Source organism: Pan troglodytes, chromosome X, assembly GCF_028858775.2.
Source record: "Pan troglodytes isolate AG18354 chromosome X, NHGRI_mPanTro3-v2.0_pri, whole genome shotgun sequence".
Lineage (NCBI taxonomy): Eukaryota > Metazoa > Chordata > Mammalia > Primates > Hominidae > Pan > Pan troglodytes.
Window position 1 is genome coordinate 47,847,237 of NC_072421.2, and position 27,235 is coordinate 47,874,471.

A 27,235-nucleotide genomic window follows, 5' to 3' on the forward strand; every position below is an offset into this window, starting at 1 on the left:
AAGTATATCAAGCGAGACACAAAATCAGGTATCCAGTGTAGCTCTATTTAGTCAACTTTCAACAGGGCTCCATTGAGAAGATTAGTTCCTGCACATCCTTTTCATGCATCCCATTCTGATCATTGGAGATTGTTATTACAGGGGTCCGTGTCATTCGAGGATGTGGCTGTGGATTTCACCCGACAGGAGTGGCACAGACTGGACCCTGCTCAGAGGACCATGCACAAGGATGTGATGCTGGAGACCTACAGCAACCTGGCATCTGTGGGTGAGGATGATTGTCCGTGTAACTCCTGAGAGCATGTGTTTCCTTTCTTGGTTGCTGTAACATGTGCAGCCTTGCGAGGGTTTAATGATATTAAGAGTCACAGATGAGTAATCAGTTTAGGGCACCAGAAAAAATGTGTGCGTTCTTACTTCCCCAATGAAAGGTTTAAATGGGCCCCCTTCCTTGTGCAGCTCATGAAGATGCACCTTCCTCCTCCATCAGAGGCCCTAGAGCTCAGACAACTTGGCCCACGTCCTGTGCCATTTCCCATTAACAGGCCTCTGCGTGGCCAAACCAGAGATGATCTTCAAGTTGGAGCGAGGAGAAGAGCTGTGGATATTAGAGGAGGAATCCTCAGGCCATGGTTACTCAGGTAAGTACTGGGCAAGAACTGGACATATGGAAAATAGGGGAAATAAGAGCCCAGGAATTCAGGTCAAAGGGTATGCTTGTGTAACACTTTCTAGGAATCTCTTTTTAGAGTTCCTAGCTCTTTGAAAATAAGGACGGAAGGTCTACATGCTTCAGATACCAAAGTCACACATCTTAATATCACACTTAAACTTCAGTGCTTTCTCCTGTTTTATCTTGATTTTTTTTTTTTTTTTTTTTTTGATGGAGTCTCACTCTGTCATCCAGGCTGGAGTGCAGTGGTGCGATCTCAGCTCACCACAACCTCCACCTCCCGGGCTCAAGCGATTCTCCTGCCTCAGCATCCTGAGCAGCTGGGATTACAGGTGCGTGCCACCACGCCTGGCTAATTTTTGTACTTTTAGTAGAGACAGGGTTTCACCATGTTGGCCAGGTTGGTCACGAACTCCTGACCTCAAGTGATCCACCTGCCTTGGCCTCTCAAAGTGCTGGGATTACAGGTGTGAGCCACCGCACCTAGCCTTTATCTTGATTTTTAAGTTATTTACCACTCTTATTTATCTCTGCCTCATCTTAAACATTTATTCTTTTATTTTTTTGAGACAGAGTGTCTCTCTGTTGCTCAGGCTCGAGTGCAGTGGTGCAATCATGGCTCAACCTCAACGTAAAACCTCACCTGCCCGGTTTAAACGACCTTTCCAGGGCAACCTCCCTAGTAGCTGGGACTACAGGCGCGCACCACCATACCTGGCTGATTTTTGTATTATTATTATTTTTTCTTTTGTAGAGACAGAATCTCACTATGTTGCCCAGGCTGGTCTTGAACTCCTGGGCTCAAGTGATCCACCTGCCATGGCCTCCCGAAGTGCTAGGGTCAGAGGTATGAGCCACCACACCTGGCAACATTTATTCTTTCTTCCCTCCATTGCCTTGGATGCTTTCTGTTATCAGGCATTCATTCATATATTCATTTAGTCATCCATGAAACTTTAAATGAGTATCAGTTATATGCTGGGTATGTTCTAGGTGTGGGAAACTGGTAGTGAATAAAATAATATCTCTGTTCTCTTGGAGCTTACAATATAGTGGGGGAAAGTGACCAGAAACAAACAAATACATCATATGTTTGATGGTGAAAAGAAAATCAGTGCAAGGTAAGAAGGATAGATACTGATTTTTAGGAAATAGAGGGTTTTTTGTTTGTTTGTTTGTTTTTTGATGGAGTCTCACTCTGTCGCCCAGACTGGAGTACAGTGGTGCGATCTCAGCTCACTGTAACCTCCACCTCCTGGGTTCAAGTGATTCTCTTGCCTCAGCCTCCCGAGTAGCTGGGATTACAGGCGGGCACCATTATGGCCAGCTAATTTTTGTATTTTTAGTAGAGATGGAGTTTTGCCATGTTGGGCAGGCTGATCTCAAACTCCTGACCTCAAGTGATCTGCCCGCCTTGGCCTCCCAAAGTGCTGGGATTACAAGCGTGAGCCACTGTGCCTGGCTGGAATAGAGTTTTAAAGGTTGTGTTAAGGAGTTTAATTTTATACTGTGACAAGAGAAGCCAGTTTGGGATTTTACATAAAAGAGTGACATGCTGTGATTTATTTTTAAAGGATCTCTCTCACTGCTGTGTGGCAATGGTTCTGTTGGGGATAATGCCCTCAGGCATGATAATGACCTTCTTCACCATCAGAAGATTCAAACATTGGATCAAAATGTTGAATATAATGGATGCAGGAAAGGCTTCCATGAGAAAACAGGCTTTGTTAGACGTAAAAGAACACCCAGAGGAGATAAAAACTTTGAATGTCATGAATGTGGGAAAGCTTACTGTAGGAAATCAAACCTTGTTGAACATCTGAGAATACACACAGGAGAGAGACCCTATGAATGCGGTGAATGTGCAAAAACCTTCAGTGCAAGATCATACCTCATTGCTCATCAGAAAACTCACACAGGGGAGAGGCCCTTTGAATGTAATGAATGTGGGAAATCTTTTGGCAGGAAGTCACAACTCATCCTACATACAAGAACACACACTGGAGAGAGACCCTATGAATGTACTGAATGTGGGAAAACCTTTTCTGAGAAGGCGACCCTCACAATTCATCAGAGAACTCACACAGGGGAGAAACCCTATGAATGTAGTGAATGTGGGAAAACATTTCGTGTAAAGATATCCCTTACCCAACACCACAGAACTCACACAGGGGAGAAACCTTATGAATGTGGGGAGTGTGGGAAAAACTTCCGTGCAAAGAAATCCCTAAATCAGCATCAAAGAATTCACACAGGTGAGAAACCCTATGAGTGTGGTGAATGTGGGAAATTCTTCCGAATGAAGATGACTCTCAATAATCATCAAAGAACTCACACAGGTGAAAAGCCCTATCAGTGTAATGAATGTGGGAAATCTTTCAGGGTGCACTCATCTCTTGGGATCCATCAGAGAATTCACACAGGAGAGAAACCTTACGAATGTAATGAGTGTGGTAATGCTTTCTATGTGAAAGCACGCCTAATTGAACATCAGAGGATGCATTCAGGAGAGAAACCCTACGAATGTAGTGAATGTGGGAAAATCTTCAGTATGAAGAAATCCCTTTGTCAACACCGGAGAACTCACACAGGAGAGAAACCTTATGAATGTAATGAATGTGGAAATGCCTTCTATGTGAAAGTACGCCTCATTGAACATCAGCGAATTCACACAGGAGAGAGACCCTTTGAGTGTCAAGAATGTGGGAAAGCTTTCTGCCGGAAAGCACACCTCACAGAACATCAGAGAACTCACATAGGCTGGTCCTGGCGTTGTACAATGAAGAAAGCCTCTCCCTGAAGACTTCCCTCACCATTGGATCAAGCTCCTTGGGGCATATGATCACCAGGGCACACAGTGTGCCTGTGAAAATTTGGCACCTACATTTGTATCAAAATATGTCCTGATCCCCTTAGGGGATAGCTCATTGTTTTTATTCGGATTTCCCTAATTAGTGGTGTGTGAACATCTTATCTGTTGATTGGCTATTTGGGTTTTTTCTTCTGTGCATTGACTGTTCATGTCCTCTGCTCATTGTTTTCAAATGGGCTGTTCATCTCTTGCTTTTTGGTTTAAATGTTGTTGTTTTTTAACATATGAGAATATAAAAATCCTTTTTTTTTCAGTCATATGTGTTGCAAATATCTTCTCCCAGACTGTCGTTGGTTTTTTAAATTTTGTCATCTGTTTTCTTCTGCTGAAGTTTTATATTTTATTTATTTATTTTTTATTTTTTTGAGATGGAGTCTCACTCTGTGGCCCGGGCTGGAGTGCAATGGCATGACCTCAGCTCATTTCAACCTTCGCCTCCCAGGTTCAAGCGATTCTCCTGCCTCAGTCTCCCAAGTAGCTGGGATTACAGGTGTGCACCACCATGCCTGGCTAATTTTTGTATTTTTAGTAAAGACGGGGTTTCACCATGTTGGCCAGGCTGGTCTCTAACTCCTGACCTCAGGTGATCCACCCGCCTCGGCCTCCAGAAGTGTTGGGATTACAGGTGTGAGCCACCGTGCCTGGCTAAAGTTTTATATTTTAATATTATCAGTTTCAAGGTGATAATATTCACCTATACTTTCCTCTAAAGGTTTTCCTTTCAACATTTAGAATTTCAATCTCCTGTGAGATTTTTTTGTTATAGCATGAAGTGTGCAATACATACTACTATATTGTCTTTATATAATTTTACATAAATGGGCTCACACTGTATTTAAAGTTCTGCAGCTTGCTTTTTTCATGTAATGTTACCTTTCCAAGATCTGTCCTTGTTGATAAGTATAGGTCTGGCTAGTCATTTATCTCTCCGTTCCCCTAGTAAAAGACATTTGTATCTTTTTCGAGTTTAGTGTCTAAATCTAGAAGTGGAACTGATGGGTCATAGGATTTAGGCAATGTGCTGGTTATTAAGCTATTGTGTCCGAGCTCCAAACCCACCCTTCTTGACTGTGCTTTGTGACTTTACAAACCACATTTTGGCTTTGTCAACTGCTCCCTGTTGGGCCTTGCCAATAAGAGATACTAGATATAAACTTTGGGGCTGGAGAGGGAAGAAGGGACTTGCTCCTTTTTTTTCTATTCCTATTAGCTTCCTGGTCATTGGAGTGTCCGCTAAGCATTGCTTCTTCACTCAGACACCAGCAGTTCCTTGTCATAGCAGCAGTTTAATCTAGTTTGCAGCTTTCCAGCACTCACAGATGGTAGCCCATCCCCTCTGAGACACAAGCATCAGCTGGCTGGTGTCACCTCCTTAGAGATGTGAATTCTAGTCACATGGGACCCCTCCTCCCCCTTCTAAGTTTTAGTAATTTCAATTTATGGTTGGGTGCAGTGGATCATGCCTGTAATCCCAACACTTTGGGAGGCCAAGGTGGGTGGATTGCTGGAGCCCAGGAGTCAAGACCAGCCTGGGAAATATGGTGAAACTCTACCTCTACAAAAAAAATTCAAAAATCAGCTAGGCATGGGACCACACCTGTGGTCCCAGGTACTTGGGAGTCTGAGACTGGAGGTTGAAGCTGCAGTAAGCCATGATTGTGCCACTGCACTCCAGCCTGGGCAACAGAGCAAGACCCTGTCTCCCAAAAAATTGTCAACTTCTTCCCTTTGTTATGCCAGCCCAGCTGTTTTCTGCAGTTGCTACCTCCCTGATAACTTGAATGTTCTCTGTCTCTTCAGTTATTTGGTTTACAACCTCATAACTAGTTAAAATTATGTATAAGTTCTCTCTGTTAAAATAACTAGTGTGGTTTTTGTCTCCTAGTTGGGCTCTGATTGATACAGAAGGTTTTTTAACTTTATTAAGTATTGACATTTCCCTTCCAAATTGTATTAATTTATACTCCCATGAGCAGTTTGAGAAAGTTTTCATTTTGCCATTCAGCAGCACTTATTATCAGTCCTTTAAATTATTGCCAATCTGTAAGGTCTGAAATGGCTTTGAGCCTTGGCTTCCATGAATGTGGTTTGTCTTTCTTTCTTTTGTTCTTTTCTTTTCTTTTCTTTCTCTCTCTCTCTCTTTTCTTTTCTTTTTTATTTTTATTTTTTGAGATGGAGTTTCACTCTTGTTGCCCAGGCTGGAGTGCAATGGCGTGATCTCGGCTCACTGCAACCTCCGCCTCCCGGGATGGAGCAATTCTCATGCCTCAGCCTCCCGAGTAGCTGGGATTACAGACATGCATGACCACACCCAGCTAATTTTTGTACTTTTAGTAGAGACGGGGTTTCACCATGTTGGCCAGGCTGGTCTCAAACTCCTGACCTCAGGTGATCTGCCCACCTCAGCCTCCCAAAGTGCTGGGATTACAGGCGTGAGCTACTGCGCCTGGCCTATTTATTTATTTGAGACAGAGTCTCACTCCATCACCCATGCTGGAGTGCAGTTGTGCAATCTTGGCTCACTGCAACCTCTCCCTCCTGGTTCAAGTGATTCTCGTACCTCAGCCTTCCGAGTAGCTGGGACTATAGGTGCACACAACCACGACCACCTAATTTTTGTATTTTTAATAGAGATAGGGTTTTGCTATGTTGGCCAGGCTGGTCTCGAACTCCTGACCTCAAGTGATCCGCCTGCCTCGGCTTCCCAAAGTGTTGGGATTGCAGGAGTGAGCCACTGCACCTGGCCTGTCTTTATTTTTTAACTCATCTTTCCTATCCTTCAATAGTATTTTGTGGTTTTCTCCAAGAAATTGTCTATGAAAGTTAATTTTTTAATAGCAGTTTTGCATTTATACAGGTATACATATATATATTTCAAAATATAATGATGTTGTGGGGTTTATATATATACTTACATATAATATTTGTGTCTCTCTCTCATACACAGACACATCTCCCCACACAACATTTTTGTTTGATGTGGGCAGTTTTAATTTCATTTTACCCAAATATTTACCACCTTGGTTGCACTTCATTACTGTCTGCGTTTCATCCAGGATCATTTTCTTCTTTGCCTGAAAAATACTCCATAGAGTATCCTTTAGAGTCTGTTGCTGGTGAGCCTCTCAGTTTTGTCTAAAAATGTTTTTCATTGTACCTTTTGTCACTGGCTGGGGCCGGCATCGCGGGTGGTAAAAGAATTTACCAAGACAGTCATGAATTAAAGAAACCAAGTCTATTAGAGGGAAAGTAGGTTGCAAGGAGGCAATGGGCAGCACAGCAGAGAAAGGGGCTGTCTGCAAAGAGGCAAGAGCTGGAGGGAAGTTGTATAGGGTTGTGCTGGAGGGACTATGTGAGGAATGAGTTTGTGCTGCTGGGGCTTTGCACAGAACAAGGTATTTGGGAACAGGTTGTTGTGCCAGCAGGTTGTTTGCGATTAGTCGTCTCTCAGAACAATGGTTCTTCCCCACCTTCTTGCTTATTTATCTCATCGGGACTCCACACTTTTTTACAAGTAAAAGTGAATCCTTTACCTTAAATATTTGGTAGCACTATGTCACAGTAAACTGATAAAAAATTAAGTACTTGACTGGGCACAGTGGCTCACACCTGTAATCCCAGCACTTTGGGAGGCCAAGGCGGGTGGATCACTTGAGATCAGGAGTTTGAGGCCAGTCTGGCCACCATGGTAAAACCCCGTCTCTAGTAAAAATTAGCTGGGTTTGGTGGTGCATGCCTGTAATGCCAGCTACTCGGGAGGCTGAGGCAGGAGGATCACTTGAACCCGGGAGGCGGAGGTTGCAGTGAGCTGGGATGGTGCCACTGCACTCCAACCTGGGCGACACAGCAAGACTCCATCTCAAAAAAAAATTAAAAAATTAAGTACTTTTTTACTTTTTTCCTGAGTGTCCTTTAATGATTATCGTGATCCAAGGTATTTGAATTACTCATCAGATACCCCACAATACAGCATATATTTGAATATATATAAAATACACTTTGTGTTTTCTGTGCAGTATGCCCTCACTCTATTAAGTATTAATTAAGTATATCAAGATGCCATTTCATCAATACTTCCAATCTGTAGCTCACCACCCCCCGCCTTTTTTTTCTTTTTGAGATGGAGTTTTGCTCTTGTTGCCCTGGTTGGAGTGCAATGGCATGATCTCTGCTCACTGCAACCTCTGCCTCTCAGGTTCAGGTGATTCTCCTGTCTCAGCCTCCTGAGTAGCTGGGATTACAGGCATGTGCCACCACACCCAGCTAATGTTTTGTCTTTTAAGTAAAGACAGAGTTTCACCATGTTGGTCAGGCTGGTCTCGAACTCCTGACCTCAGATGATCCGCCCGCGTCGGCCTCCCAAAGTGCCAGGATCACAGGCGTGAGCCACCGCGCCCAGCTGATGTTTTTAAATTTTTATTATGGAATATGCCAACCATAAATAAGATAATTTATAGTGACACAAAACAGAATAGTTGTTGCCTCTGGGGTGAAAATTGACTTGTAAGGGGTAGGAGGGAACTTACTGGGGCGATGGAAATACTCCATATCTTCACTGGAGTGTGAATGCAATAGTCATCAAGTGGGTAAACTTAAGGTTTATTTGTTTTATTGTATATAAATTATATCTCAACTGAAATGTGAAAACAAAGCAATAAAACATCCCCTGTTCCCATTTCAGGAGTCATGTCTGGGCTGCCTGGGAGGACAACAGGAATACTGATCGCTAGAGCAAATAAAAGACTCTTGGCAGTGGGCAACTTGGTCCTCCTAAGGCTTTAGAAATTGTCTTGCTCCATGAAAATGACATGTTCTGAGGCCCCAGTCTGGGGTATACTGACTTTCATTAGCTAACGTCACCATCCGTGGTGCTCCCTCACTTGCCAACACTGCACTGTAGATTTGACTCCCAAGAGCCTAAGGATAGTCTCTGCCAATCCTCCAGTAGCCACCATCATAGTAGTTTTTACCCCCATCAGTCAGCAGTCCAGTGTCTACTAACCCCTCCATTAATTCACAGCAGTTCTTACCACCCCTTTAAGCCAGAGCACGATGTGTGATCACCCATTAGCTCACATCATATCTTATCACCCACCTTCAACCCCAGCTTAGTGTCTGATGATCTTCCATTAAGTCAGTATCATGTCTTACTTCCCTCCTTTAGACTTAGCATGGTGACAGCTGACTCCGATTAGCTCACAGCCCTGTGTTTTGTCTTCCTGTTGACCTAATGTAGTGTCTGTTGACTCCATGTTAGCTTCACCATTTTGTTTGCTAATTCCCCATTGGCTACAGCCTCCCAAGTAGCTGGGACTACAGGCATGCGCCACCAGGCCTGGCTAATTTTTAAATTTCTTTGTAGAGACAGGATCTTGCTATGTTGCCCAGGCTGGTCTCAAATTCCTGGACTCGAGATCCTCCTGCCTCAGCCACTCAAAGTGTTGGGATTACAAGTGTGAACCACCATGCTGGGCCTGTCTGCTGATTTTTTTATTAGCTGTGGGTACAGTGTCTTTGCCACATGAGCGCACAGCACAGTGGGCTCAGCACAGCACAATGGCACCCAATGGCTGTTCCCCAATTAGCTACCAATATGATGACTTTGGTCCTCTTGGGCCTCAGCACAATGTCTCCAGAACTCGCATGACCATGTCACTGTCTTTTGATCCCCCATTACCAGGTTGCAAGATTTTTAAGCTTGAGGACCCAGTGGTGTCTGCTTCCCCAAAAATAGCCCCTAATGGTGTATCAACTGCCCATGTATTACAGCCCATGAGTATATCTGCTGACCATACATGAATGTCTTCTGATTTACTTGCCAACAGCACAGATGCCCTGCTTTTGGACCCATCACCATATTTTTGTCCTTACCATAGTTCAATCATTGTGTCTGCTGAATCCCCCCATTAGCCACTAGTATTGTGTCATTGGCCCATTGAGGCCTTGGTGGAGTCTGCTGACCCCAGATTAGCCCTTATCACTGTTTGTTGCTCCTCCATTAGCCAACAGTACAGTTTCCTCAGCACCCATGAGGCCCCAACAATGTCTTTGCTGACCCAACTTTAGCAACTCTCACTCTACTGATCCCCACTTAGTCATAAGAACAGAGACTTTAACCTCCATGAACTCCCAGTACAGTGTCTGCTGATTCCACATTAGCTTTGGCTTTCTGGTCACCCATTGGCCATGAATACAGTGGTTTTGGCTCTCATAAGACCCAATCACAGTGTTTGCTGACCCTGTATTGACTGCCATCACTGCCTGGTGATCCTCCATCAACCATGCATAGAATGTCTTTGAATGCAATGATGCCCCATCACAGCACACGCTGTCCTGCATTGGAGCCCATCACTATGTCTGCTAATCTGATTATATGAGCCTCAACACTGTGTCTGCCGACTACTAGACACCACTATGGAGTCTGCCTCATGTTTCTCAATCACAGTATCTGCCAACCCTATATTAGTGTCACCACTGTGTCTGCTAATCTTTTTTTTTAGATGGAATTTCACTCTTGTTGCCCAGGCTAGAGGGCAATGGTGCAATCTCGGCTCACTCCAATCTCCACCTCCCGGATTCAAGCAGTTTTCCTGCCTCAGCCTCCCTAGTAGCTGGGATTACAGGCACCCGCCATCATGCCCAGCTATGTGTCTGCTAATCTTGGTCACAAGTACAGTGTCTTCAATCTTCATAAAAAATCAGCCTGTCTGCTCTCCCCACATTAGCCCTTAGTCACTCTGCTGATTAGCCACCACTAAAGTGGTTTTGTCTCCATCGCGGTATTAGCCCCATCCCTGCCACACTGATGTGTCATTGTCCCTTAGTACAGTGTGCTGACCTCATGAGCCCTGGCATAATGCCTGGGGTTCATTAGAGCCTACCCTTCATGAAAGTATAACATGGTTTCAGATGATCCTGTATTAGCTACCGGTACAGTGTCTTTAACCTTCATGAGTTCCCACAGCCATGTCTGCTGATGCTATCATAGCTCCCAACACTGTGTCTGTTGAATCCTCATTGGTCATCAATATAGTGGCTTTGATCTCTGTGATGACACCATACAGTTTCTGATTACCCTCTATGAGGTGCAGTTATTGTTCCCTGATCTCCGTACACTGGTTTGTTGACTGTTCTTTCAATCTCGGCAATGTTTCCTTCAATCTCAGCAATGTTTCCTTCAACTCTGGCAGTTCCCCAGGCCTTCAGGCTGTTTTCTTATTTTTCTGACTGTTTATTTAGCATCAGGGATTGTCCCTTGGTCTTTTTGGCTGTGGAGTCTTATCCCCTTTTCCTCTGTCTTCCAAATGCAAGGACTGTTTGTGGTCTCCAGATGTTCAACAATCCTGCTGTTCCTCAAGGCCAGACACTTTTCCTTTAAGCCTCCGGCTGTTTGTTTATTTCTCTGGCTGTTTCCAAGGTAGTTCTCACTGTTGCATGACATGTGGTGACAATTTCCTCTTCTGTTTGACTATTGTAGAGTCTTTGCCTGTCCCAACTACAAGGACTGTACTCTGGCTGTTCATGTCACTGCAAGACTCTTTCTCAGTCCCCGTGGCTGTTTTCTAGTGTCCTGGCATGTTCACTCAGCCCTTGGCTATTGTCTGGAACCAGACTGTTCGAGCTGCTTCTAGTGACTCCCCAATGCCTGGAATAGGCTACCTTACCCTCCCTCTTGCTACCTCAATCCTGGGTATGTTCATACTTCCTCTTGCCTCTTTTCTGGTCTCCTACAGTTTCTCCATCCCAAGGATTGTTGCATACCCTGGATGCAGCTGGGGGGCATTAAACAGCAAGTGGGAATGGCAGGCTGCAGGGGGAGCACCTTCCTTCCAGGTAGACCTCTTTAGCTGTGGATGCCCTGGGGAAACAGTCCCTGCAGAGACGCTGCCTGCTTTAGAGCCCTGGTGTGGCCTCCTGGCAGGATATCTATAGCCCAAGAGTCACTAGATTTGCTTCCATCACCCTGCTAGAAAATTCATTAAAGTGAACACCTCCCAGCATTAGGGGTGTCTGTGTGTGAGTCTCTGTTTGGGAGAGACCGTGACGGCCGAGAGGAAGCACATGGAGATCACAGTGGTGTGTGGTGTGCAGCATGGGGACCAGTCCTGCTCTTGCCCGAGCCTCATTCCTTCTCCCTAATACATGGCATCACAGTTCCAGCCCAGAATCCTTCAGAAGTCCATGCTGATGTTGGAGGATGAATATAGGGTGTCTGCCCCATGGGTGTTTTTTAGTTCACAACATGAAACCCTTATAATAACTTAATGTGCAATATTACTAACAGCCTTTAGTTTCTAGACAGGCAGTGTAGTGTAATGGCTAAGAACATGAATGCTGGAGCCAGATATGCATTCAAATCCTGTGCCTTAATGGTTTCTTAGGTATGGGACAAAAAGCACACATAAAGAACTTTGCTTAAAAAAAAAAAACCATAAATAACCCAACTAAAAAATGGGCAAAGGCTGGGCGGAGTGGCTCATCCCTGTAATCCCAGCACTCTGGGAGGCCAAGGTGGGTGGAACTTGAGGTCAGGAGTTCGAGACCAGACTGGCCAACATGTTGAAACCCCGTCTCTATTAAAAATACAAAAATTAGACAGGCGTGGTGGCATGGACCTGTAATCCCAGCTACTCGGGAGACTGAGGCAGGAGAATCAATTGAACCCAGGAGACAGAGATTGCAGTGAGCTGAGATCGTGCCACTGCACTCCAGCCTGGCTGACAGAGTGAGACTCCATCTCAAATAAATAAATAACTATAAATAAAAATGGACAAAGGACTCAAATAGACATTTCTCCATGGATGATATACAAATGCCCAATAAGCCCACAAAAAAACTGCTCAACGTAATTAGCCATCAGGTAAATGGAAATCAAAACCACAATAACACTACACACCCATAAGGTGGCTAGAATCCAAAAGACAGATAACAACAAGTGTTGGAGAGGATGTGGACAAATTGGAACCTTCTACATTGCTGGTAGGATGTAAAATAGTGCGGCTGTTTTGTAAAACAGCTTGACAATTTCTGAAAATGTTAAAAATAAATGTACCATGTGATCCAGCAATTCCATCCTTAGGTATCTATGTGGGAGAAATGCCAACATATGTCCACACAAAAACCTGAATACAGATGTTCACAGCAGTGCTATTCCTACTTGCCAAAAAGTGGAAACAACCCAAATGTCCATCAACTGATGAAATGATACACAAAATGTGGTATGTTCATAAAATGAAATATTAATCAGTAATAAAAAGAAACGAGGTGCTGATACATTCTGCCAATGTGGATGAATTTTGAAAACATGTTAAATGAAGAAGCCTGTTGGGAAAGACCACATATTGTATAATTCCATTTATATGAAATGTCCAGAGTAGGCAAAACTGGGGAAACAAAAAGTAGATTAGTGGTTGTCTAGGACTCGGGTGGGGGTAGGTGGTAGAAATGGAGTGACTGCTCACAGGTACTGGGTTTCTCTTGGGGGTGATGAAAATATTCTAAAATTCTATTGTAATGGTTGCACAACTCTGAATGTACTAAAGCTAATTTAATTGTGATGTTAAATGGATGAATTGTATTGTACGTGTGTGAATTACATCTCAATAAAGTTTAAAAAATAGGAAATTATAAAAATAAAGATTTGAACTAGGTCAGTATTTTTTAAAGTTGAGTCTTTGTAATATTATCTTTAAGAAAAAAATTTATTTATTTATTTGTTTACTTTTATTTTTAATTTTTGGGATGAAGTCTTGCTCTGTCGCTCAGGCTGGATCTCGGCCCACTGCAACCTCCGCCTCCTGGATTCAAGTGATTCTGTCTCAGCCTCCCTAGTAGCTGGGATTACAGGCACACGCCACCACTCCTTGCTAATTTTTGTATTTTTTTAGTAGAGACGGGGTTTCGCCATGTTGGCTAGGCTGGTCTCCAACTCCTGACCTCAGTTGATCCATCTGCCTCGGCCTCCCAAAGTGCTGGGATTACAGGTGTGAGCCACCACACCCCACCTCATTAAGAAAAAAATTTAGGGCGTGGTGGCTCATGCCTGTAATCCCAGCACTTTGGGAGGCCAAGGTGGGCGGATCACGAGGTCAAGAGATCGAGACCATCCTGGCTAACATGGTGCAACCCCGTCTCTACTAAGAGTACATAATTAGCCGGGTGAAACTCCATCTCAGAAAAAAAAATACAGTAATTAGCCAGGCGTGGTGGCATATGCCTGTAATCCCAGGTACTCAAGAGGCTGAGGCAGGAGAATCGCTTGAACCCGGGAGGCAGAGGTTGCAGTGAGCCGAGATCACGCCACTGTACTCCAGCCTGGCGACAGAGCGAGACTCCGTCTCAAAAAAAAAAAAAGAAAAGAAAAAATTTAATTAGTGCCTGCATAAAACTTTAGGGAAAAACATTTCTGTTTCTGCCTTGTCTTAGCTATGTGTCCCTGGGGAAATCATATTTACCTCTCTATGCCTCAGTTTCTGCATCTGTAAAATGGGGATAAAAATAATGCCTAAATCTGAGGGACAATGAAGTCATAAATGTACAGTGCTTAGAATAATGCTAGGCACATATCCAGCTCTCTGTATTAGTTATATTAGTAGTAGTAATGGCAAATATAATTTAATTTATGACTTAGTAGTGATACATTTTAGTAATGGCAACTTATGATATTTGTAGCAATAATTTTATTCACACTGACAACTTTAACTCAATGATTTTGAGAATCTCTCCCAAAGATGTCACAAATATAATATGTTCATTTGTAATGTTTTCTTTTTTTTTTTTTTTTTTTTTTTGAGACAGAGTCTGGCTCTGTCGTCCAGGCTGGAGTGCAGTAGCGCGATCTTGGCTCACTGCAACCTTCACCTCCTGAGTAGTTGGGATTACAGGCATATGCCACCATGCCCGGCTAATTATTGTATTTTTTTTTTTAATTTTTTGAGACAGAGTTTCGCTCTTGTTGCCTAGGCTGGAGTGCAATGGCGCAATCTCGGCTCACTGCAACTTCAGCCTCCTGGGTTCAAGTGATTCTCCTGCCTCAGCCTCCCAAGTAGCTGGGATTACAGGCATGCACCACCACGCCTGGCTGATTTTGTATTTTTAGTAGAGACGGGGTTTCTCCATGTTGGTCAGGCTGGTCTCGAACTCCTGACCTCAGGTGATCCGCCCACTTCAGCCTCCCAAAGTGTTGGGATTACAGGCGTGAGTCACCACGCCTGGCCTAATTTTTGTATTTTTAGTAGAGATGGGGTTTTGCCATGTTGTCCAGGTTGGTGTTGGACTCCTGGCCTCAAGTGATCTGCCCGCTTTGGCCTCCCAAAATTCTGGGATTACAGGCGTGAGCCACCAGGCCCGGCCTGTAATGTTTTCATTCTTATTATGATGCTTGTACGCTAATTTTTAGTATGAACATCTCCCCACTGACAAGTTGCGACATTTCAAAGACTTCTGAGCACAGTTTCTCCCGATGATAATGTGCCTGTTTTCACATTCTAAAGTATTGGGGGTTAGGACTTCAATGCATCTTTTGGGGAGACACAATTCAACCCATAACAGTTCCTCAGTATGCAGTCCTCACTTGATAAATCTCCAGGTTTAAAAATCTCTACTGGGCTGGGCACAGTCTAATGCCACCACTTTGGGAGGCCAAGGTGGGAAGATTGCTTGAGGCGAGGAGTTGGAAACCAGCCTGGGCAATAGGGAGATACCCATCTCTACAAAAAGTAAATAAATAAAGATCTGTACTATTGCCAACTATTGCCAAGACGATAACTTGCAAATCCCTAAGCCCTTGGTAAACATTTCTCTTAAAGAGCCCCCTCTCCTCAGTGTGACATATGTCCTCTTTTACAAATACCCAACTGGCAAATACTAACTGTATTAGTTTTCCTTATCTTTTCTTTTTCTTTCTTTTCTTTTCTTCCTTTTTTTCTCTCTTTCTTTCTTTCTTCTTTCTTTCTCTTTCTTTCCTTCCTTCTTTTTTTTTTTTTTTTGAGACAGAGTCTCATTCTGTCACCCAGGCTGGAGTGCGGTGGCACAATCTCGGCTCACTGCCACCTCTGCCTCCCAGGTTCAAGCGATTCTCATGTCTCAGCCTCCCCAGTAGCTGGGATTACAGGTGCGCCACCACGCCTGGCTAATTTTTGTATTTTTAGTAGATATGGGGTTTTGCCATGTTGACCAGGCTGGTCTCAAACTCCTGGCCTCAAGTGATCCGCCCTCCTTGGCCTCCCAAAGTGCTAGGATTACAGGCATAAGCCACCTTGCCTGACCAGCTGTATTAGTTTTCTATTGATGTATAACAAATTACCACAAACTTAGCAGCTTAAAACAATACCCATTTATTATCTCACAGTTCTGTAGGTCAGAAGTCCTGGCAGGTTGTATTGGGTTCTCTCCCTAATGGTCTCACAAGGCCAAGGTCGAAGTATTTGCTATGCTGGACTCTTATCTGGAGGTTCTCAGAAAGGACACACTTTTAACCTTGTTCAGGTTATTGGCAGACTTCAGCTCCTTGCAGTATGTAGGACTGATGTCCCCATTTCCTTGCTGGCTGTCAGCCAGTGGCTGTTTTCTGCTCCTAGAGGGTGACTGAATTTCTCACCGTGTGGGCCTCTTCATCTTCAAAGCCAGCTAGGACGTGTCAAATGCTTCTCATGTTTCCAATCTCTCTGATTTCCTCTTCTGCCACCAGCAGGAGAAAATTCTGCTTTTATGATGGGCTAATGTGCTTAGATTAGGCTCATCTGAATAGTCTCCCTATTTTAAGGTCAACTGATGAGCAACCTTAGTTATATCTGCAAGATCCCTTTTTTATATAATGTAATATAACCACAAGTGAGATCTCATCATATTCACAGATTCTACCTACAATCAAGGAGTTTATACAGGGGTGAGGGATATGGGGGGCACATTCTTAGAATTCTGCCTACTGTGGCCGCTTCTGAGCCTTTCCTTTTCACGAATATCCCACCGACATATCCCCATTGATGACCCCCTGACTGGCAAATCTCCCCTTTCAGAGATATCTACCCATTGGCAAATCTTTCATTCATGAACCTGTTGCGGAAAAAAAAATCACCCCATTCAAAAACATCTATCAAAATGTCCCATTCATGACCCCTCCTAACAAATCTCCCCATTTAGAAATAAACACATTGACATATCGCCCATAGATGACTTCCACTGAAAACTCTTGTTAATAAACGCCCACTGGCATATTTCTTATTTGTAATTTCTTTGTTTCTTTGTTTCTTTGTTTCTTTGTTTCTTTCTTTCTTTCTTTCGTTCTTTCTCCCTTCCCCCTTCCCTCTTCCCCCTTCCGCCTTCCCCCTTCCCTCTTCCCCCTTCCCCCGTCCCCCGTCCCCCTTCCCCCTTCCCTTCCTTTGAGATGCAGTCTCAGTCTGTCACCTAGGCTGGAGTGCAGTGGCATAATCACAGCTCACTGCAGCCTTGACCTCCCGAACTCAAGTGATCCTCCCGCCTCATCCTCCTAGTAGAAAACAGGACACAATTGAGAATAATCTATCAACCAATAAACTGACCCAGAGCTGACACAAATGTTAAAATTAGCAGACAAGGATATTAAAAGTTATTGTACCTATTGCATATGCTCACAAAGTTAGTAGAGACATGGGAAATGTTTGTAAAAGACCCAAATCAACTTTATAAGACTTCTACTTCTGGGAAAATGAGGTAGATGTGTTTTTCCCTGTTCCTCCCACTAAGTATAACTAAAAATCCTGGATTGATGTTTCTAAAACAAACAGAAGATTCTGGGCTGAGCGCAGTGGCTCACGCCTGTAATCCCTGCACTTTGGGAGGCTGAGGCAGGTGGATCACCTGGGGTCAGGAGTTTGAGACCAGCCTGGCCAACATGGCAAAACCCCATCTCTACTAAATATACAAAAATTAGCCAGGTGTGGTGGCAGGTGCCTGTAATCCCAGATACTTAGGAGGCTGAGACAGGGAGAATCGCTTGAACCCGGGAGGTGGAGGTTGCAGTGAGCCAAGATCATACCACTGCACTCCAGCTTGGGCAATGGAGTGAGACTCCATCTCAAAAAGAATAAAGTAAAATAAAAATAAAAGTGTGGCATTTCCCCCCTACCTGGCTCCTGCTCTGGCTCTGTGTTGCACCTGCTCCCCCTTCACCTTCTGGCATGATTGTAAGTTTCCTGAGGCCTCCCCAGAAGCTGAGCAGATGCCAGCACCATGCTTCCTGTACAGCTTGCAGAACTGTGAGCCAATTAAACTTCTTTCCTTTTTTTTTTTTTTGATGGGGTCTTGCTCTGTCACCAAGGCTGGAGTGCTGTGGTATGGACACAGCTTACTCCAGCCTCAATCTCTTGGGCTCAAGGAATCCTCCTGCCTCAGCCTGTCAAGTAGCTGGGATTACAGGCATGCACCAGCACGACCTGGCTAATGTTTGTGTTTTTTTGTAGAGACAGGGTTTTGCCATGTTGCCCAGGCTGGTCTTGAACTCCTGAGCTCAAGCAATCTGCCAGCCTTGGCTTTCCAAAGTGCTGGGATTACAGGCATGAGCCACCATGCCCAGCTTAAACTTCTTTTCTTTATCAATTACCCAGTCTCAGGTGTTTCCTTATAGCAATGCAAGAAAGGCCTAACACACAGACTCTTGGGGGTGGTATCTTCCTCCTTTTTTTTTTGAGATGGAGTTTCACTCTTGTTGCCCATGCTGGAGTGCAATGGCACAATCTTGGCTCACTGGAACCTCCACCCCCCGGGTTCAAGCGATTCTCCTGCCTCAGTCTCCCGAGTAGCTGAGATTACAGGTATGTGCCACCACATCCAGCTAATTCTGTATTATTATTATTATTATTATTTTTGAGATGGAGTCTTGCTCTGTTGCCCAGGCTGGAGTGCAGTGGCATGACCTCAGCTCACTGCAACCTCTGCCTCCCAGGTTCAAGCAATTCTCTGCCTCAGCCTCCCGAGTAGCTGGGATTACAGGCACCTGCCACCATGCCCAGCTAATTTTTGTTAGACGGGGTTTCACCATCTTGGCCAGGCCGGTCTTGAACTCCTGACCTCGTGATCCACCCGCCTTGGCCTCCCAAAGTGCTGGGATTACAGGCGTGAGCCACCGTGCCTGGTGCTAATTTTGTATTTTTAGTAGACACCGGGTTTCACCATGTTTGTCAGGCTGGTCTCAAACTCCTGACCTCAAGTGATCCACCCACCTTGGTCTCCCAAAGTGTTGGGATTACAGGCATGAGACACTGCACCTGGCCTTCCTCTTCTTTCTATCTTTTAAAAAAATAATATATATGTGTGTATATATATGTATATATGTATATGTATATGTGTGTATATATATGTATATGTATATGTGTATATATATGTATATATGTATATCTATATGTGTATATATAGTATATATGTGTATACATGTATATATATATGTATATATGTGTGTATATATGTATATATGTGTGTATATATGTATATATGTGTGTATATATGTATATATACGTGTGTACATATATGTTTAATTAAGTGAATGCTTGCCACAATCTTCGTCTTATAAGGACATCAGTCCTATTGGATTAGGGCTCCACCCTTTTAACCTAATTTAACCCTAATTATCTCCTTAAAGACCCTATCTCTTTCAGTCACATTGAGGGTTAGGGCTTCAACATATGAATTTGGGAGGGCACAATTCAGTCTGTATCAACAACCCTCGGCTGTGTGTGATGGCTCACGCCTGTAATCCCAGCACTTTGGGAGGCCAAGGCAGGTGGATTGCTTGAGGTCAGGAGCTGAAGACCAGCCTGGCCAACAGGGTGAAACCCCGTCTCTACTAAAAATACAAAAATTAGCCGATCATGGTGGCACATGCCTGTACCCCCAGCTACTTGGGAGGCTGAGAAAGGAGAATCGCTTGAACCCGGGAGGCAGAGTTTGTGGTAAGACAATATCACGCTGTTGCACTCCAGCCTGGGTGACAGAGCCAAACTCCGTCTCAAAAACAAAACAAAACAAAACAACACAACAACAACAAAAAAAACAAAAGAAAAACACAAACAAAAAAAATGGGGGCAATAAAGGCATGAAGGGCTAATGTACACACCTTCACAATTGTGTGCTCACCATCAAAATGAGGAGGGCCAAGGGAGGGTCTCCACCAGATGGATTCATTCACTTTATAGAAGGATCTGGGGAAGAGGAAGTCAGAGTGGATGCTGGTACAATATACAGTTTCCTCCCACACCATCTCATCTTTCTGTTTTTCCCTACCTGACGCAGTAGTCTCAGGACCAGAACTGCGACTGTAGCTTCCAGAAGCAGGGATGAGCCTTAAGCAAGAAACTTTAACTGTACTTTTACATGTTTATGTCAGAATTCCTAAGGGCTTGATATAGTTTGAATATTTGTCCCTGCCCAAATCTGTTTTTTGTTTTGTTTTGTTTTGTTTTTTCAGTAGAGACGCAGTTTTGCTATGTTGGCCAGGCTGGTCTGGAACTCTTGGGCTTAAGTGATCCACCCGCCTCGGCCTCTCAAAGTGCTGGGATTACAGGCATGAGCCACCACACCAGGCCTCAAATCTCATGTTGAAATGTAATTGCCAGTATTGGAGGTGGGGCCTGGTGGGGGGTGTTTGGACCATGGAGGTGGATTCCTTGTGGCTTGGTGCTGTCCTCACCATAGTGAGTGAGTTCCCCTGAGATCTGGTTGGTAAGTGTGTGGCACCTCCCCCTGCCATGCTGTCTCTTGCTCTCCTGCTCCCACCAGATGAGACGCCTGCTCCCTCTTTGCCTTCTGCCATGATTGGAAGCTTCCTGAGGCCTCCCCAGAAGCTGAGCAGACATCAACACCATGCTTCCTGTAAAGCCTGTAGAACTAGACTGGGCGCGGTGGCTCACATCTGTAATCCCAGTACTTTGGGAAGCCAAGGTTGGGCAGATTCCCTGAACTCAGGAGTTCGCAACCAACCTGGACAACATGGTGAGATCCCATCTGTATTAAAAATACAAAAAAATAGCCAGGTGTGGTGGTGTGCGTCTGGGTCCCAGGTATTTGAGAAGCTGAGGTGGGAGGATCGCTTGAACCCGGGGATTGGAGGTTGCAGTGAGCCGAGATTTCACCACTGCCCTCCAGCCTGGGTGACAGAGTGAGACCTTGTGTCAAAACAAAACAAAAGCCCGCAGAATTGTGAGCCAATTAAACCTCCCTTCTTTATAAATTACCCAGTCTCATGTATTTCTTTATAGCAATGCAAGAACAGCCTAACACAGGGCCTAACATGATAGACTGCGCCTTCACCTCATCTGGCAAATTAGGGTAAACAGTGAATGCATGCAGCTGTGTTACCCAGTGATTGAGGTAGCCCACTGGTTCCACACCTATGTAACTATACCCTACATGGATGGGGGTAGACCGAGGCAGAAGCATTTGCTAGACTGGTATTGCTGCTGATAATCTAGACTAGCACAGAGGCTGAACCTAATGTCCCTTCCAAAGGTGGAAAAGTTGGGTCAAATTCAGCCATAAATGGAGAGAAAGAGGAATGGTACCTGAGAGTAAAAGAATGAAGAAATGTGTTGTGCAATAAGGAAAAGTCATTACACTGATGCCCTGAAAGAGGCCGAGAACAAGAGGTGACTTTATTTATTGGCTCAATTATACCGGATATCTGAAAGAATGAAGTGGCCAGGCGCGGTGGCTCAAGCCTGTACTCCCAGCACTTTGGGAGGCTGAGGTGGGAGGATTGCTTGAGGTCAGGAGTTCAAGACCAGTCTGGGAAACCTGGCAAAACCCCATTGCTTACAAAAATTACGAAAATTAGCCAAGCATGGTGGTGCATGCCTGTAGTCCCGGTTACTCAGGAGGCTGAGGTGGGAGGATTGCTTGAGCCCAGGAGGTCGAGGCTGCAGTGAGCTGAGATTGAGTCCACTGCACTCCAGCCTGGGCAACAGAGCAAAACTCCATCTCAAAAAAAAAAAAAAAAAGGCCGGGCGCAGTGGCTCACGCCTGTAATCCCAGCACTTTGGGAGGCGGAGGTGGGTGGATCACAAGGTCAGGAGATCAAGACCATCCTGACTAACACGGTGAAACCCTGTCTCTACTAAAAATACAAAAAATAGCCGGGCGTGGTGGCGGGCACCTGTAGTCCCAGCTACTTGGGAGGCTGAGGCAGGAGAATGGCGGGAACCCGGGAGGCAGAGCTTGCAGTGAGCTGAGATTGCGCCACTGCACTCCAGCCTGGGTGACAGAGCGAGACTCCGTCTCAAAAAAAAAAAAAAGAAAAGAAAAGAAAGAAAGAAAAAGAATGAAACCACAATGAAACTGTATGTTGCAAAAACTAACCTCAACATTTAGAACCTAACAAGGTCGATGCCTGTAAACCTCAGTGGCATTGCTCTGGGAGATGAACTGGACCAATTGTTAAGGGAACTCCAGTAATGTGCCAGTATCTTTTGACTCTTACTCTGCAGGTTACATTTACTACCATAGCATGATATAATGTAACACTGGCATTGTTGCTAAGATTATAATATCTATATTGATGGTCAAACATATTGGTAAATTGAGTTAAAGCCTTTCAAGATATAATACTAATAGAAAATGACTGCCTTGTGGAAAAACTGGTTTTGGCTAACCATCAGCTAATTTCTATGCTAAACAGTTTTTGTTTGTTTGTTTGTTTGTTTTTTAAGATGGAGTCTCGCTCTGTCGCTCAGCCTGGAGTGCAACGGCATGATCTTGGCTCACTGCAACCTCCACCTCCTGGGTTCAAGCGATTCTCAAACCTCAGGCTCCCAAGTAGCTGGGATTACAGGCACATGCCACCATGCCCGGCTAATTTTGTGTTTTAGTAGAATTTCACCATGTTGACCAGACTGGTCTCAAACTCCTGATCTCGGGTAATCTGCCCACCTTGGCCTCCCAAAGTGCTGAGATTACAGGCGTGAGCCACCACGCCCAGCCTGCTAAATAGTTTTGTACAAGTTTACATAAGATACAAATAGAGGGAGATCAAAGAGGAAGAATAATCAAATTAGTTCAAAAAGCCGGGCTTGGTGGCTCACGCCTGTAATCCCAGCATTTTGGAAGGCTGAGGCGGGCAGATTGCTTGAATCCAAGAATTTGAGGCCAGCCTGGGCAACATGGCACAACCCTGTCTCTACTAAAAATACAAAGAATTAGCTGGGTGTGGTAGCATGCACCTATAGTCCCAGCTACTCTGGAGGCTGAAATGGGAGGATCACTTGAGCCCGGGAGACGGAGGTTGCAGTGAGCCGTGGCTGCACCACTGCACTCCAGCCTGGGTGACAGAGACACTGTCTCAAAAAAAAAAAAAAAAAAAAGAAATTTAAAAAAACCCAAAAAACGAACAAAAAATAAAATTAGTACAAAAATATGAAGATGTATATAATGGTTTGATAGGATGAATTAGTTTTTTACTATTATTATATGTCACATAAATGCTATACCAAAAGTAGATGCCCAGACAAATACGATCATTTTGCTGTGAATGAGTCTTGGCCAAAGGCCAGGGGTCACCTGTGTATTAAGGAATTTAACTTTATCTGAAGAGAGGTCTAGCCTTTGCCATCAGATTCCAGTTGGTAATCTCTAAGCCCTTGGACTGTTGTGTTTGATAGGAGTCTGTCTCTTTGTTTGCTTGGGGGTCTTGGGCCAGTCGGATTGAAGCAATGTGATTTAGGGTAGGGGATTTAGCCCAGCCAGATAATAGCTATGTGATTTAGGGTAGGGGCTTGACCTCCTGAGGGCTGGAAACTGAAATCAACCACGTGGACAGTCAATTTTTCCTACATGATGGAGCCCTGGACACCAAGGCTTGAGTGAGTTTCCCTGATTGGTAACACTCCATGCTATTGTCACACAACAATGCTGAGACAGTATTGCTGTTCTGATTCCACGGAAGAGGACAACTGGAGGCTCTGCATTTATTACCTTCCTGGACTCTGCCCTGTGTATTTCACCCCTTGGCTGATTTTAATCTGTATCTTTTCACTGTAATAAAGTGAAACCATGGGTATAATGGCTTTCAGTGAGTTCTGTGAGTCCTTCTAGTGAATCATTGTTTTTTTTATTTTTTATTTATTTATTTATTTTTTAGAGAGAGAGTCTCCCCTCTGTCGCTCAGGCGGGAGTGCAGTGGCACAATCTCAGCTCATCGCACCTCTGCCTCCCGGGCTCAAGCAATTCTCGTGCCCCAACCTCCTGAGTAGCTGGGATTAGAGGCGCCTGCCACCACGCCAGCTAATTTTTGTATTTTTAGTAGACATGGAGTTTCACCATGTTGGCCAGGCTGGTCTCGAACTCCTGACCTCAGGTGATTCACCAGCCTCGGCCTCCCAAAGTGCTGGGATTACAGGCATGAGCCACCAGCCTAGCCTCTAGTGAATTGTTGAATATGAGGGTCTTGGAGACCTTTGAGTTTGCAATTGGTGTCAGAGGTGGATACAGTCTTGTATGGTGATTATTCCCTCTAACTTTTGCACAAGATAAACTACAAACATCCATTTATTGTCCATAGACTAGCAATTAACAATAAGAAATTGAACTTAAAAATGAATACCACACAATAAAGTGGAAATAGAACAATATCAAGTAAAACAGCATAAAAAATATGAAATATTTAGGGGATAATTTGTCAAAATATGTGAAAGATGTGTACACTGAAAAATACAAAGTATTACTGAGAGAAATTAAAGAAATGGAGAGGGGGCTGGGCATAGTGGCTCTCACCTGTAAGCCCAGTGCTTTGGAAGGCTGAGGTGGGAGGATTGCTTGAGGCCAGGATTTTGAGACCAGCCTGGGCAATATAGTGAGATGCCCATCTCCACAAAAAATAATTTTTAAAAAATTAGCCAGGTGTAGTGGCACATGCCTGTAGTCCCAGCTACTCTCAAGGCTGAGGCAGGAGAATTGCTTGAGCCCAGGAGTTGGAGGCTGCAGTGAGCTATGATCATGCCACTGTACTCCAGCCTGAATGACAGAGTGAAACTGTCTCAAAAACAAACAAACACACACACACACACACAAAAAACCAGAAACAGAAAAGAAAGACATGGAGAGGTATCCTGATTTATGAGTCAGAAAACTCAATATTGGCCAGGTGCAGTGGCTCACGCCTGTAATCCCAGCACTTTGGGAGGTCGAGGCGGGTGGATCACCTGAGGTCAGGAGTTCGAAACCAGCCTGGCCAACATAGTGAAACCCCATCTCTACTAAAAATTAAAAAAAAAATAGCTGGATGTGGTCATGTGCGCCTGTAATCCCAGCTACTCGGGAGGCCGAGGCATGAGAATTGCTCCATCCCGGGAGGCGGAGGTTGCAGTGAGCTGAGATTGCACCATTGCACTCCAGGCTGGGCAACAAGAGTGAAACTCCGTCTCAAAAAAATAAAAAAATAAAAAAGAAAACTCAATATTGTTAAGATTTCAATTCTGGTCAGGTGCGGTGGCCTGTAATCCTAGCATTTTGGAAGGCCGAGGTGGGTGAATCACTTGAACCCAGGAGTTTGAGACCAACCTGGGCGACATGGCGAAACCCCATCTCTACAAAAAATACAAAAGTTAGCTGGGCATGGTGGTTCGCGCCTATAATCCCAGCTACTCAGGAGGCTGTGGTGGGAAGATCCTCTGAGCCCGAGGAGGTTGAGGCTGCAGTGAGCTGAGATCAAGTCACTGCACTCCAGCCTGGGCGACAGAGCAAGACCCTGTCTCAAAAACAAAAAAAGATTTCAAATGTCTCCAATTGATCTATGGATTCAAACCAATTCCAATAAAAATCACAACAGCCTTTTTTTTTTTTTTTTTTTTGCAGAATTGGATAAACTTATTTTACAATTCATATGGAAATGTAAAGGACCTACAACAGCCAACACAGCTCTGACTTTATTAAATTTACCTACTTGTGCAACCGTCACTACATTCAAGTTCTAAAACATTTATATAGTCCCAGTAAGATCCCTTGTGTGTGTGTGTGTGTTTTTTTTTTTTTTTTTTTTTTTTTTTTTGAGACAGGGTCTCGGTCTCTCACCCAGGCTGGAGTGCAGTGGCACAATCACGATTCACCGCAGCCTCAACCTCCTGGGCTCCAGCAGTCCTCCCACCTCAGCCTCCCGAGTAGCCAGGACAGCAGCCGTGTATGTATCACCATGCCCAGCTAATTAAAAAACATTTTTTTTTTTATAGAGACAGGGTCTTGCTTTGTTGCCCAGTCTGGTCTTAAAGACCTGGGCTCCAGTAATCCTCCCACCTCAGCCTCCCAAACTCTGAGATTTTAGGCGTTAACTACTGTGCCTGGCACCTTGTGCTAATTTACAGTTAATATCCATTAATTGTAATTCCCACCTTCAGACAACCAGTAATCTACAGATCTCTATAGATTTTTTTTTTCTTAGACAGTCTTGCTCTGTCACCCAGGCTGGAGTGCAGTGGCACGATCTCGGCTCACTGCAACCTCCACCTCCCAGGTTGAAGCAATTTTCCTGCCTCAGCCTCCTGAGTAGCTGGGATTACAGGCGCACGCTACCATGCCCGGCTAATTTTTGTATTTTTAGTTGCTTAGTATGTTTTTGAGGTTCATCCCTGTTGTATTTCTCAACATTTTATTCCTTTTTCTTGGTAAATGTACCACATTTTGTTTATCCATTTGCCAGTTGACAGGCTTTTGGATTGTCTCCTTTTAGCTAGTTTGAATAATGCTGTTCCGAAGATTCAAGTGCAAGTGTTTGTGTGAACATTTGTCACATTTCTTTTGGATAGATACCTTGGAGTAGCACTGCTGGGTTGTATATATGGTAAATTTTTGATCAACTTTCTTTGCTTTTTGAGACAGAGTCTCGCTCTGTCACCCAGGCTGGAGTGCAGTGGCATGATCTTGGCTCACTGCAACCTCTGCCTCCTGGGCTCAAGCGATTCTCATGCCTCAGCCTCCCAAGTAGCTGGGATTACAGGCACCTGCCACCACGCTCAGCTAATTTTTGTATTTTTTAGTAGAGATGGGGTTTCAGCATGTTGGTCAGGCTGGTGTTGAACTCCTGACCTCAGGTGATCCACCCACCTTGGCCTCCCAAAGTGCTGGGATTACAGGTGTGAGCCACTGGGCCTGGTCAAATTTTTGATCAATTTTCTAAGAAGCTGCCAAACTTTTCCAAAGTGGCTATTACATTTTACATTCACAGCAGAAATGTATGAAGGTTTCTTATTCTCCACATCCTTGCCAACATTTCTTATAACTGACTTTTTAATTAAAGCTACTTTAGTGTATATCAAGTGGTATCTCATTGTGGTTTTAATTGGCATTTCCCTAATGACTTATGATGCTATGCATCTCTTCATGTGTTATAGGTTGTTGTTGTTTTGAAACGAGGTCTCACTCTGTCACCCAGGCTGGAGTGCAGTGGCTCCATCACAGCTTACTGCAGCCTCGATCTCCTGGGCTCAAGGGATCCTTTTGCCTCAGTCTCCCAAGTAGCTGGGACTACAGGCTTGTGCCATCGAGCCCAGCTAATTTTTAAATTAGTTTGTGTAGAGCCAGGGTCTCGCTTTGTTGCCCAGGCTGGTCTCGAACTCCTGGGCTTGAGCAATCCTCCCGCGTCAGCCTCCCAAAGTATCATCTGTTTATTTGTATATTGTCTTTGGTGAAATGTCTTTTCAATATTTTTGTCCATTTAAAAACATTTTGGAATTTTCTTA

General features: G+C 44.3%; 1 protein-coding gene across 3 annotated transcripts in view; it reads left to right on the top strand.

Moving 5' to 3' along the window:
• Window positions 1-13,185, top strand: part of ZNF157 (zinc finger protein 157) — a 57,327-nt gene extending 44,142 nt beyond the window's left edge. For 2 of the 3 annotated variants that reach the window (XM_054676770.2, XM_054676771.2), the window contains exons 3-5: window positions 142-268; window positions 546-641; window positions 2,248-13,185. In XM_054676770.2, the coding sequence (XP_054532745.1) occupies window positions 142-268; window positions 546-641; window positions 2,248-3,473 (1,449 nt within the window). In that variant the 3' untranslated portion in view covers window positions 3,474-13,185. Of the gene's footprint in view, window positions 1-141; window positions 269-459; window positions 642-2,247 lie in introns of all 3 variants that reach the window. The other variant, XM_054676772.2, reaches the window with a different exon arrangement.
• Window positions 13,186-27,235: the final 14,050 nt, after the last annotated feature.